Raw genomic sequence first — 13,953 nt, 5'->3', positions numbered from 1 at the left:
ACTACTGCACATCAGTTCCAGCATTCAGTGGCCAATATTGGTTACAAATGATTAATATTAAAACATAGTTCTTTCATTACTGTTAAGGTAAATTGTGAGTGGAAGGTTTTCAATCATAATTGCTATTTTAGCAATTTTGTTTAGCAAAGGAAAACAGTTTTAAAGGGAATTTTTCAAAGATTTATTGGGAGGTAATTGTTTTGTCAAAAGAATTTTGTTAATTAAAAAAAATTTAAAACAACAGATTGGGGGGAAAATCTTAGAGTAATATTTGAATTTTCACTTCTCTAAGATAGGATTTATTGCCATGTTAAAGTTGATTTTAACTTTCCCTAGTAAGTCCCCATCTTCCACCTCTTAGATTTTTTGTCCAGTCATCTCTTTCAGTCTAGGATAGTTACCTCTCAATCAACAATAACTTTTGACAGGGAAAGGTGGCATGTGGCCATAGGGCAAACTATATTCTGCATGCTCATGTTGCTTTGGCTTTAGCTTCATTTAATTTCACAGCCAAGCTTCATTTTTATGACTTTTCTAATTTATACCACTTGTCATCACTGAATTTCTCAACCAAATTCCTAGTCTTCAATTCTGCCACTGTCCGTCTTTCTGGAGATATAAAATTAAGATTGATAATATGGCTATACTAAATTTGAAATAAGCTCTTAGCACTTTTGAATAGTACAGATATCCTTGCAATTGTTTCCTTTAAAAATGAACTATGAATGAGTATCTTTCAGAGATCATATTCTTTTACAACACAATGAAATGGTTTATAATTTCTTTGTTTTGAGAATTTGGAAGAATTGTTTTTTAAAGATAATTTCCTAGTGTTTTAATGTTCTATATAAAATAAATTCCTCCCCTGCCTCCTCCACTATTAGGTAGAAAAGCAGTTAAGGAACTATACAGATATAAATCTAATAATTAGATGCTATGAGTTTATTTCTTCCCCCACCCATTCCAATCTCAAAAGCTGCAATGTTGTTTATACAGGTTCTTTTTAATGAGTCCCAAGGATTTAAAACACAATTAGCATTGTTCCATTTCCTTCATTTGAGAAAAATATGCTTCTTAATAAATGTAACTTGCCTTTGTTAGTGAAGAATGTCATTGAATAATGCCAACCTATTTTAGGATCTTGAAATTAAAATATTTATAAACAAAATGTACTTCAGAAATTGCTGTTATTTTTTAAAACTTTTTCCTTTGGGGTCTGTAGCATAGTAAAGCTCTTGTAAAATTTAGGTTTTGAAATTGACTGATTATGATTACTTTTTTAAAAAAGATCTTTGCAATACACACTAAACATATTGTTGCCCATAGTCCTGTTCACTCTGATGGTGTACTTTATTTTTTTTGACAAGGCAATGGGGTTAAATGACTTGCCCAAGCTCACACAGCTACACAATTATTAAGTGTCTGAGGCTGGATTTGAACTCAGGTATTCCTGACTCCAGGGCCTGTGCTCTATCCACTGTGCCACCTAGATGCTCTTTGTACTTTAGGGTAAAAAAAGTCTTTAGTAGTGATCTTGAGATTCCTTGTTGCTCTAGATACTGAATCTAGTGTATTTTAATTTTTTAAAACTCATGAAAAGAGTGTTTGGAGAGAGAGGGGTCAAGTTTTTTTTCTTGGTAATATTTTACCTTAACATGAAATTATCCTAAGTAGGAATTTATCTGTAGGCCATCTTTTGTTATGGGAGAGTCTAGAATAATAAGGTCCATTACTGATTTAAAAAGTAATTAACTGTGGTTGGAGAAGGAGGAACCTCCTTTTTAAAAAATTTTAAAAATATTTTATTTGTTTTTAAATTATATACAATAGTAGTTTCTGTCTATCATTTTTTGTAAGGTTTTGAATTTTACAAATTTCCCCCCATTCTCTCTTCCTTCCCTCATTCCCCCACAGAAGACAGTCTGATAATCTTTACATTGTTTCTGTGTTATACATTCATCAAAATTCAATGTGTTGAGAGAAAAAACATAGCCTTGAAGAAAAAATAAAATATTAGAGGTAGCAAAATTATGTAGTACATAATTTTTTTTTAATTTGAAGGTGTGGTCTTTTGTCTTTGTTTTAATTCCACAGTATTTTCTCTGGATACAGATGGTATTCTCCGTCGCAGATACCCTAAAATTGCCCCTGATTATTATACTGTTGGATTGAGCAAGTCCCTTAAGGTTGATCATCACTCCCATGTTCCTGTTAGGGTGTACAATGTTCTGCTTCTGCTCATCTCACTGAGCTTCAGTTCATGCAAGTCTTTCCGGGCTTCTATGAAATCCCATCCTTCCTGGTTTTGAATAGAACAATAGTGTTCTATAAAGTACATATACCATAATTTGTTCAGCCACAACTCTAATTGGTGGACATTTACTTTATTTCCAATTCTTTGCTACTACAAACAAATGCTTTGAATATTTTTGTACAAGTGGTGTTTTTACACTTTTTCAAGATCTTTTCAAGGGTATAAGGTCCATAATGGTATTACTGGATCAAAGGGCATTATGCACATTTTTATTTCCCTTTGGGCATAATTCCAAATTGCTCTCCAGAAAAGTTGGATCAAAGGAAGCTACTTTTTAAAGATAAATAAGAAAACATTTTCTAAGATTTTTTCATTACTATTAAGTGAGGTAAAATTTTAAACCTCTTCCTTTAAACCTCATTCCCAGCGCTTTAATTTTTGACATTTTTGATTTGTACTTAACAACATTATAAAATAAATAATTTTGGTAGAAATATATACTAGAAACTCCGGAAAACATATTCTCTTTAGAACAGAAGCTAGTGGAAGGCAGATCCTTCTTGCACAGTATCAAACAATTCTGAAATATCAAAAGAACCTCAGACCCTTTCATCTGGAAGACAGTCTAATGACTTGAATATTAGATGTTATTCTGAATTCTTTCATATTTCAGTAGAAAGAAGAAAGGGATTTTAAACCTGAAGCTGTATTTTCTTGAAATATTTTTGAAGAACAACTGCCTGTAGATGGTTATTAACACTTTTATCCTCATTCTTCGATGTAATGTATACTTACCAGTAGAGACCAGACATTGAGTAATGTCCTCAGTGAAGAATGAGCCAACTGCATGATGTTTTTATTTGCATTTTGTCTATAAATCTTTCATTATCCTTTGTTTTTGTGATTCCCCCCCTCCAATTGCTCTGAATGTTTATTTGCTTTTGCCAGAAATATTTTGAATGGGGCAAGAAATGACCTCATGACATCATTTGCCCTGAGCTTTGGAATAGATCTGAGTCCCTCTACCAGGCTAGAAATTCTACCAAGACTTAATTGCTAGTCTTCTGCCTTGACAACAATTGTAGTCCATAAAAATGTATTTGCTGAGCCTGGAATAAAATTCTAGACTTGTATCATGATAATTTACTTGTGAAATCTAACCTACCCTTTCATTGACTAAATCAAATCAGAAACTTTTGCTTAACAAGTTATTAGATGTAGGTGTAAAAGACTCAGCTAATGAATAAAAACATAATTCATGAACTTGCTAATCCATCCCTATGGAAAGCTGTTGGCATCGAATCTTTTTTATTTAACCTATATATATATGTGTATATATGAAAATTAGACAGTTAAATAATTGATAGAAAATTGCCATTCAACCAGGAAGCTTTTGACAAAAACTGGCTGTACAATCCTGGGCCAACTTGTTTGTCCTCAGTACTCTAGGGGAACTCTCTGAAGACATAAGTTGCAGAAGGATACTGACCTGCATTGATAGACCTGTTGTCTATTCCAGTGAAATCACAGATTTCCTACTAATCCGTGTGTGTGTGTGTGTGTGTGTGTGTGTGTGTGTGTGTGTGTGTCTGTCTGTCTGTCTGTGGTGCATTTATGTGTATGTATCCACACTCTAAATAATATGTATATCTGTCAAGTGACTCCATATTGACATATATTTCTATCCTCTAGTACTTTTTAAAAAGATTTTATTTATTTTGAGTTTCACAATTTTTCCCCTAATCTTAACTTGCCCCCCCCCGAAGGGAATTTGCCAGTCTCTACATTGTTTCCATGGTATACATTGATCCAAATTGAATGTGATGAGAGAGAAATCACATCCTTAAGGAAAAAACATAAAGTAAAAGAGATAGCAAGATCAGACAATAAGATATCAGAGTTTTTTTTTTTCCTAAATTAAAGTTAATAGTACTTGGTCTTTGTTCAAACTCCACAGTTCTTTCTCTGGATACAGATGGTATTCTCTATCACAGACAGCCCCAAATTGTCCCTGATTGTTGCACTGATGAAATGGGCAAGTCCATCAAGGTTGATCATCACCCCCATGTTGCTGTTAGGGTGTACAATGTTTTTCTGGTTCTGCCCATCTTGCTCAGCATCAGTTCATGCAAATGCCTCCAGGCTTCCCTGAATTCCTGTCCCTCCTGGTTTCTAATAGAACAATAGTGTTCCATGACATACATATTCCACAGTTTGCTAAGCCATTCTCCAAATGATGTGCATTCCCTCAGTTTCCATTTCTTTGCCACCACAAAGAGAGCTGCTGTGAACATTTTTGTACAGGTGATGTTTTTACCCTTTTTCATCATCTCTTCAATGTATAGACCCAGTAGTGGTATTGCTGGATCAAAGGGTATTTGCATTTTTGTTGCCCTTTGGGCATAGTTCCAGACTGCTCTCCAGAAAGTTTGGATGAGTTCACAGCTCCACCAACATTGTGTTAGTGTCCCAGATTTCTCATAACCCTTCCAACAGTGATCATTATCCTTTCTGGTCATATTGGCCAGTCTGAATGCTGTGAGGTGGTACCTCAGAGATATCATCTAGTATTTTTAAAAAAAGTTATTGCCATGCTCTTGTTTTTTATAATTACAGTTTCTAATATAAAGATATGTTTCTCTTTATAATATTATAGACATTAATGAATTGAGGTCAGTTGTGACTTTCCCTTATTTTTGTTTTGTGCAGTGTTTTAACCTAATGGTGAAATGAAGTCTAAGTTCCTTTTGGTTTTAGATTCACGTGTTGTATGTTTTGGGGGTGACATCTGTATTATATTTCTGTTTAGAACTGATCGGTCTTATGACTGATGAACACCAGGGTTCTGTTCAGAGCTGCTTCTCATACTTGGATCCTGATTCTAAGGGGAAGCCAGCAGGGGTTGGCTGTGATAAAGCAGCATGGACTCAGAGCTCCTCCCAGAGGATACAAAAATGACTCCCAGGTGAGTTGCTATAGAGCCAGAGGAGATGGGCTCTCATGAGATTGCTTTACAGAAGCTAATATTGAAGGGTCATACTGTGGAGCCATTCAAAATTTTAAGTTCTAGGATTTGCTTTGCTTGTTAAACTAGGAAGTTATTCTTTACAACATGTCCTTCTTTTTCTAGTCAGAAGAATTCTTTCACGTTGGCCTTTTATTTTGTTTTTGTTTTAGCTATATTTAGTTATATTTCATTGTGATCTCCTTCCCTCTTCCCATGATGTGGTTAATACCACAGAATTTCAATAAAATTTGTATAAATTTTAATTTATAATCTTATATTAGATTAATTTTGCCTAATTCCTGATACTAATTATTTAGGATTACTGGTTTACTTAGGAAACCTTAATCTGGTGTAAGGAAAAATGGTATGAATTCTCCCTTTAATGTAAATAGAATTCTTTCAGATTAGACTTAGATTTTTGCTTTAAGTATTTAAATTTCCTCTTCGGATTATGATAATGATTATGAAATGTGTTATGATCATACAGATTATGAAGATATATAGAAACTTCAGAATGAATCTAATTTTTTGTTAAGTAGTTTATTTTTTATTTTTTAATTCACATTTAAGAAATTTCTGATTCTTTCAGTATAATTGAAAGAGCATTGAAGTGAGAATTAAGAAACTTTGATTTGAAAATTGACTGTCACTTGCTGGTTAGATTTTTTTTGACAAGTTACTCATTTAATTTCTCTGGGCTATAGTTTTCCTCATTTATAAAATGAACAGGTTGAATTAGAGGAATTTAAATACATATATTTATATATGCTCTAAAATTTATTAGAGTATACAAATTTCTGTCATAATAATCTGTTGTCCTTTAATTTTCATTTCCAAATTATTTGGAGCAAATTGTCCATGTGCTCATTAAAAAAAAACAAATTTAGAGTGTTTGAAGAAAGACAGCTAGTCAGATACCAAGGCAGTAAAAGTTCTAGTTCATATAGCAGTACAAAATCACCTGATTATCTAAACTAAGAATAGGAAAAATTTTCTTGTGTCTTTTCCTTGCTAATAAAGGGTTCAAAAAGTGAATCATGTTAAGTGGATGAAAGATTTATGGCACATGTTTAATAAGATTTCAAGACTGGCTTAAAAGTTGTATAGACAATTCTCTGAGTAATAAAATTATATAAAATGAAGGCCAAAGTTTTATGCCTTAATCATAAGTAGGCATAATTGAAATGCATTCCTGCATGTAGAATTATACTTTGGAACACACCCACATTTGGGTAGGCAAAAAGTACATGTAGAGCTGTGTTTTAACTTGTATCATTACATAGTTCTATGGAAAAACAAGAGACATGAGTCTACTTAGAAGCTCTCCTTTTTTTGTTTGTTCAGTCTCAGGAATGCATAAATTAAGTGTTCTCTGTGATAGTCTGAATTATTTGGTAGGCAATCCTAGGTCATTTTTCTCTAAAAAATTTTATCAGAGATTCATTTATGTTTTTATTCTCTTCAGTAGTGTTCATGGGATGTCAAGAACAGAACAGGCTTGATGCTTAAACATTAATTTATTGGGCAAATATTTAAAATATGTTCAAGTCGAATAGATTGTACAATTTTCAAATAGTTCAAATTGAATGATTCAGAATTTAATTTGACAGACATTAAATAATGTCTACTTATGGACAAGGAACATGGTAAAGTTGGAATAAAATGATTTAAAAATGAATTTCTTAACTCCAGAGAGTTTACTCTTTGTGGGATTATAAATCCATATAAGTTTATGACTCAAGGTCGAATGCTAGTAGAGAGGAAAAAGAGAGATTTAGACAAATTTTTAGAGTAAAATTGGAGGAGGGAACAAATACCTCAGAAAGCATTAAAGGTTATTTGAGTAAAAATTTTTTTTCCATGCTATTATATTGAATTAGAAGAGACTATTGAAGATTGTCAGCACAGCATTATTTATTGTAAAAAATGAAGTAATCTAAATGGAGTAATGGAATGGTTAAATAAATTGTGGTACATTTATATTATGGAATATTTTAATGTACTTAATATAATGACAAATATGAGGAAATAGAAAGTATAGAAAGACCTTTATGAATAGTGCAAAAAAAGTAAAGGAACAGAAGATTATGGCTTCCATAAAAGAAAAGAGAATTAATATAAATGGACAAATAAAGGTCCCTACTGGAAATAGAGAGTAATAAAAAATAAAAAGCAAGGATATTTTGTGCATTTAAATTCATTTAAAAAAAACAAATAACTAAGATTTTTTTTATGTGTGTTGATGTTAATAACATTTTAAAATATTTTAAGCAATTAGTAAGACTATTTTTAGTATTTTATATGTAAAGACAATTCTTCCTTTGATTTAGATGTGCCTAATTTAAATCTCTTTAGTTAACATCCAACTTAACTCCAATTTTTTTTCTTTTTGCAAGGCAATGGGGTTAAGTAGCTTGCTGAAGGCCACACAGCTAGGTAATTATTAAGTGTCTCGGGCCAGATTTGAACTCAGGTCCTCCTGACTCCAGGGCCAGTGCTCTATCTACTGCACCACCTAGCAGCCCCTAACTCCAATATTTTTGGGGAATAAAGGAAAAAACCCATTATTTTTATAATCTGTATATTCAGACATTATAAAAGAGATAATATAATTTATAGTTTGGCTAGAGTTACTTTAATATTTTTTTAATCTTTTTTGGTGACCTTTCCCATAAAATGTTTTCTGTATAATTATTTCATAAATATTTACATGTATATTTTCTCCCTATGAAATAAACGTAAGCTCCTTAAAGACATGGACTTGGGAAATGGAGTTCATCTTATTCTGTACCTATATACAGCTCCAACACCTTTTTTCAAAGAAAGTATTTTATTATTTAGTCTTATGAATTGACTGGTCATTTTATTGAACATTGTGATTTTATGTTTTCATTTATAGAATTGTACTCAAACTGGACATTGTTCTTCTGTTTCTGATAATTTAATTCTGCATCATTTTGTACAGGTCTTCCCCAATTTCTATGAATTTATTCCTTTGGTTATTTCTTATGGTGTATTAATATTTCATTACTTTCATATATAATCATTAGTTTAGACATTCAACAATTGATAGGTACTGACTTTGTTTCAGTTTTTTTTTTTTGCCACAACAAAAAAAATGCTATAAATATTATGTATATTTTGGAAGACTTGGGTTTAAATTCTGTCTCTGTCATTTACTACTTATTGAGCAAGACACTTAACCTATCACAGATCTCAGTTTACATATCTAGAAAACACAAGGTTTGAACTAGATAACACTGAAGTTCCTTTAAAAAGATGCCTTTTCAAAACTTAATTTAGTTACTCTTTTTAGTATGTACTTTGTTATTTTGCATAATCTTCTGGAATTATTCTTTTGTTCTTTTATTACTAATAGTCTCGATATATAACGGGACAATGAGATAGGTGTCTATTAGGGTGGTGTTTTATATGAGTGCTCCAGACCTGGCTCCCTGTTTTATGGGAAACTGTACTTATTTTGTCCTATATTTTTTGTAGGCCTGTAAAAGGGGGAATAAAACCTTATTAACTTACCATTAAGCACTCATGTAAGTACTGGCTAAATGGAGACAGTAAGAAAAACCTATTCAGGTGAAAATCTGAATTTCTTCTCTTGTCATTTCTAAGAGAAAAATAAAATCCTAATCTTTTATAATTACAGAGAAAATGAATGTAAAGTGCAAACTTAAAATGCTATATAATGATAAACTATTGTTCTTATTAGAGAGAGTTGTTATTTACTCTGTCACTAGACTTGGGAGGATTGGGCTGTAGTTAGGGGGATCCTCAGGCACTGAATCTGGAGACATTTTTGCCTCATTGCCAATTCCACTGTAGTGTCTTATCTTCCTTTTATTCTTTTCCCATCTTTTTGTATTGTCAGAAATGTAACTTTTTTTTTTAAGGTTTTTGTAAGGCAATGGGGTTAAGTGGCTTGCTGAAGGCCACATAGCTAGGTAATTATTAAGTGTCTGAGGCTGGATTTGAACCCAGGTACTCCTGACTCAACAAAGTTTCAGTCCTTCCCTCTTCTGATGCTACTTAGCAATCTTTCTTCCTTTGAAATTTATTACATTTTTGTTATTTAGTTCCTGTAATTTTAGTGGTAGTTTACTGATCTCATGGTCATTCTTTTGCAGCAATAGTCTTTGTGCTTTTATTAAGTTTCATTATTTCTGAAGCTAAGTTCTTGGGTTTAAAAAAATGGGAAAACTATTCCTGGCCCTCAAAGGGGCTCATATTCTTGTTTCTTAAGACATTCAGAAACTGACTCACAAGTTTTTTCTACCCTCACTCTCTCTTTTGACTTTGTTTTATTATTTTTATCTCATGGTGTGGTTAATTTCTCTTTGACTAGTTCTAATTTATTTTCTTCAGTTAGGATTTGTTCCTCTTTTACTATTAACTCTCTTCCTAACTTTCTTCCGTAACTCTCATTTATTTGACTTTTTTCCTCTAATGCTCATAATTAGTTTTTAAAATAATTTTTTTACTTTATTAAAAAAATTTCTTTCATTTTTATGAACTGATGTAAAAAAGAAGTGGGCAGGAACTAGAAGAACATGGTACTTATAACAGCAACATTGTGTGATGATCAACTATAATTGACTCAGCTCTTCTCAACAACACAGTGATCCAAGACAATTCCAAAAGATTCACAATGGAAAATTCTGTACACATCTGGAGAAAGAGATGATAGAGTCAGAATTCAGATTGAAGCATACTATTTTCACTTTATTTTTTTCATGTTTTTCTTCTCTTTTTTCTTTCACAACATGACTACATGCAAAATTTACATGATTGCAGATTTAGAATGTGTATCAAATTCATTTTTATCTTTACAAGAGAAGGAAGGGAAAAATTTGGAGGTAAAGATTTTATTAAAAAGATGTTAAAATTAAAAAAGATGTTAAAATTGCTTTTACTTGTAAGAGGAAAAAATATTTACAAAACTCAATAAACAAAATAAAAAAATCTTTAATTCTTAAGATTTCTTGATGGACTTGTTTCCAATTTACATTTTCTTTTGGGGCCTTTGCTTATACATGTTTTAGAGTCATTTTCTTTATTTATTTCTATAGTTTTCTATATTTATTATTTTTATATTTAGAGTCTTTTTCTATATTTATGTCATGGGCTGTACTGTCACTTTTTATGATTTATTTTTTTCCCTATTTGATCATTTTTCCAATCTGCTTCTTGACATTGACCTTTGTGTTTCTGGTGGTCTCTGCTCACTACTAGTGAATGTGTATTGTGAAGTTTTATCTTTTATGTCCTGCTTATGCTTTCATAGCTCAGGCTAGGCTCCTGCAGGTTTTCAGGGCCTCCTCTGTGATGTGATCCATGGAGAAGTTTGTTGACTGCAGTATGAACTCTGCAGATTCCTGACCCCACTTTTATCTGTTAGCTGTAACCATGTAGTTGAGATTCAGTAGACTGCATCTGGTTTCCATCACTTTTAGTACACAAGGTTGCTGTGTAGGTTCAGAGTGGCTGAACTATTGACTCCCCTTTTGGGCTTCCTTTACTTCCCTGCATCTTCCACTGCAGACTTATGAAGGGATCTGTATAGCAAGCAGCTAATTGTGGAAATTGAGTAAACCACACTGATCCCATCTTGTGACTAAGTTCTGGAGCCTACTTCCTTTTTATTCAGTTATAGATCTAGTCCAGCTTCTGTATTGTGAGAAAGCTTTATTCTATTGTGGGAATTAGGAGAAAACTTTATTGTATTTTATGAACTTAGCCCCGCGTTGCTGGATCATCTCTAGCTACTATTTAAAGACCACAAACTAAGGACCTAGGTTATACTGGTCCAGAACCCAGTTATATCCAAAGAGATGTTTTCTCACAATTGTATGTTTCAAGCTACCCATATGTTTCTGAGTTCTGACCCTGTACTAATCAATCACTAATTATTTCCATATTCTTATGATATATTTTCAAATATTGGAGATGAGTCTGACATCTCTTTTTCTAATTTCAGAGAATTGCATCTGTTCACTTTCCCCCTTTCAACTTAGAAAGAACCAAATCTTTCATCCACTTGGAACTCAGGTTGCCTAATGTCATATTGTGTTCTTTTAATTAACTGGCCTTATTTAATAGATTTTAAATGTATAGAAACTATCTCTTCCTGTATTCAGGGATCAGACCTATAAGCCAATCAGATCTGATCCCAGTTTGTCAGCAGTTGTTTATGTAATCATGCTCAGAAGATTGAACCCTTGGTTACCTCAGTCATTTTATCTTTCACCTTCCATAGTGGGATTAAAGATTAAAGGTTAGATTTAAGTCAGCACTCTGTTCCTTGGGACTATTCTTCTTCACTCTGAATCTGAGTCCCAGAAATAGATAATCTGAAAAGAGTTGCTTGATGTTACCTATTCTTGCTCCTAGTGCCAGTTTCAGGATCAGTTAAGACCTCCTTTTCCCTCAGGTATTCTACGCTCCATTTCTGATCACTCCTGCCCAGTGTCCATCTCAGTGTCTGCAGACCTCTTATCTCTTTCTAAGTTGCCCTGGTCCAGAAAAAATGACTCATTGTGGCTTTTTCTGAATGTTCTGATCAGAATTAGGTCTGTTGAATTTTCTAGATGGCTCTGGAGCAGATGGGTTCAGTGAGTTAAGCAAATATGCTTCCTCTCACTCTACCATTTTGACTCTACCCCCCTACTCCCTACCTTTAACCTCTTACTTAGGGATTTTAGTATATGTATTAATGCTCTCTTAAATACCTCTTGTTTCCCTTCTCCTTTCTCAGTTAGTCATCAGGTATTTATTAAGAGCATCTTATGTGCACAGTACTATACTGAGATTTAGGGATTCAAAACCTTATATTCTTTCTCGGTAAGGAGTATGCATTGTAGTGGGATAAATATTTAATTAACATGTAAGATACTGTATTTCTCCATGTATTAGATGCATACTTTTCTGAAAAATTTGGGGTCTAAAAACTGGGGACATCTTATATAGTGATTGTAGATTTTTTTACTTGCATTTCCTGCTTTTTTTGTGCTTGTTGTCTTTGTGCTCATTGTTTCACATTTGTCAGGTTACGTTTTGACATGTTCTACCCAGAAGTACCTCAGAAAAGATTTTTGGGGTCAGCTGGATGGAGCAATGGATAGAGCACCAGCCTTGAAGTCAGAAAGACCTGAGTTCAAATTCGGCCTCAGACACTTAAAAAAAATTACATAGCTGTGATCATGGCAAGTCATTTAACCCCACTGCCTTCCAAAAACCAAAAAAAAGAAAAATATTTTTTTTTATAGTGCTGAATTCAAGTTCAAAGTGATCCACTTTGCAAAAGTGAATGGAAGTTGTTCTGCCGAACGTTAGTTTGGTCCTCCTCCAACTGAGAAAACAATTTGGGACTGGCTCTTACTGAAAACACCCTGTCAGAAGAAAGCCGTGAGAGTCAAGTCAGCAAAATGACCTGATTTAGAGAGGTAATTGAAGAGATGGATTGAAGAGCAAAGGGCAGGTGGGATTCCTACATCTACAAAAATAGTTCAGAAGGAGGCCAGAAGAATTTCTGATGAAAAATAAATGACTGATTTCAAAGGAGGACACAATTGGTGCTTCAGGTTCATGGAATGAAATGGTCCACACACCAGATTTGCCCAAAAGATGTCTGAAAGCTGAGTAGAAGGCCCTTGAATTTCGTGGTGAATAAAAGTTTAGTTAAATAACTGTATGTAATACCTTTTTTTCCCCAAGTTTCAGGCTCCAAAATTAATGTGTGTTTTATACTTGGGGGAAATAAGATATATTCAGACGAGAAAGGTTATCTGGAGGGAGAAGGCATTGGCATCTAGGGGGACCAGGAAAGACTTTCTTTAGAGATGGGATCTGAGCAGAGACTTGAAGGAAGTTGGAGCTCCAAGTAGTCTAGTGTTTTTGACTCACATATAAAAAGATTGGAAAGATAAGAAAGGACCAGATTATGAGGATATTTAAATGCCAAAGGATTTTGTATTTGATTCTGGAGGTAATGAGGAACTACTGAAATTCAGTGAACAGAAGGTGACATGTTTAGGTCTTCAATTTCCTAAATCACTTTGGAAATTGAGTGTAATGCAGGTAGATCATATAGAAGAAATTTATACTGGTGCAGATGAGTGGTGATGAAGGCCTAAACTAGAGGATTGACTATATGAGTAGTAAGAACCCAGATCATTACCTTTTTTCTGTCCTCATTCTCTTCTCATTACTATTCAGTGATTACCCAATACTTAGTTGACTATACCCGGATCTTTGCCCTTAAATTCCTTTCCCTTTTATCTTTGTGCTGATACATTGCCAAACCTCAGCCCTTGTTTACTCCATTTGCCTTGTGAGCTCTTATGTTCTGAACTTCTGAGCTTCTGAAAGATGTTTCACAATTAATATTGACTGGATTCACTTCAACTTGATATTATCTTAACCAGACCCTGATACTGCATAGGAATGATTTTATTTTTTCCTCATTTGCTTTCTAACATGTTCCTTGTGGTAGCTATATTGAATCATCTATCTCCTCATCCATTATTTACCACTTTCCTCTCAGTAGTGGACCTCCTGTCTTTTTTGTGAGGTTTTTGTGAGCTTCATTTTCTTTACAATTCTACATCTCAGAACCCCATTTGTCAGTCCTTATTTACTCCTTTGCTACAATGTCAAAAAAAAAAGACCTGCCAAGTTT

At 33.4% G+C, this 13,953-nt stretch overlaps 1 protein-coding gene and 1 long non-coding RNA gene across 18 annotated transcripts in view; one reads left to right on the top strand and one right to left on the bottom strand.

The window, feature by feature from the left end:
• CDK19 (cyclin dependent kinase 19) overlaps positions 1-13,953 on the top strand; it is a 192,409-nt gene that overhangs the window by 85,884 nt on the left and 92,572 nt on the right. For 2 of the 14 annotated variants that reach the window (XM_074187356.1, XM_074187355.1), the window contains one exon: positions 5,064-5,219. The exons of the other annotated variants lie outside the window; for them this stretch is intronic. In XM_074187356.1, coding sequence (XP_074043457.1) covers positions 5,085-5,219 — 135 coding nt within the window. In that variant the 5' untranslated portion in view covers positions 5,064-5,084. The remainder of the gene's footprint in view (positions 1-5,063; positions 5,220-13,953) is intronic. 14 annotated transcript variants of the gene reach the window in all.
• LOC141487809 (uncharacterized) overlaps positions 1-13,953 on the bottom strand; it is a 210,948-nt gene that overhangs the window by 165,982 nt on the left and 31,013 nt on the right. The gene's annotated exons all lie outside the window — the stretch shown is intronic.

Source organism: Macrotis lagotis, chromosome 5 (genome assembly GCF_037893015.1).
Source record: "Macrotis lagotis isolate mMagLag1 chromosome 5, bilby.v1.9.chrom.fasta, whole genome shotgun sequence".
Lineage (NCBI taxonomy): Eukaryota > Metazoa > Chordata > Mammalia > Peramelemorphia > Peramelidae > Macrotis > Macrotis lagotis.
Note: the sequence above shows the minus strand (reverse complement) of the source record. Positions and strands in the feature narration are given on the sequence as shown.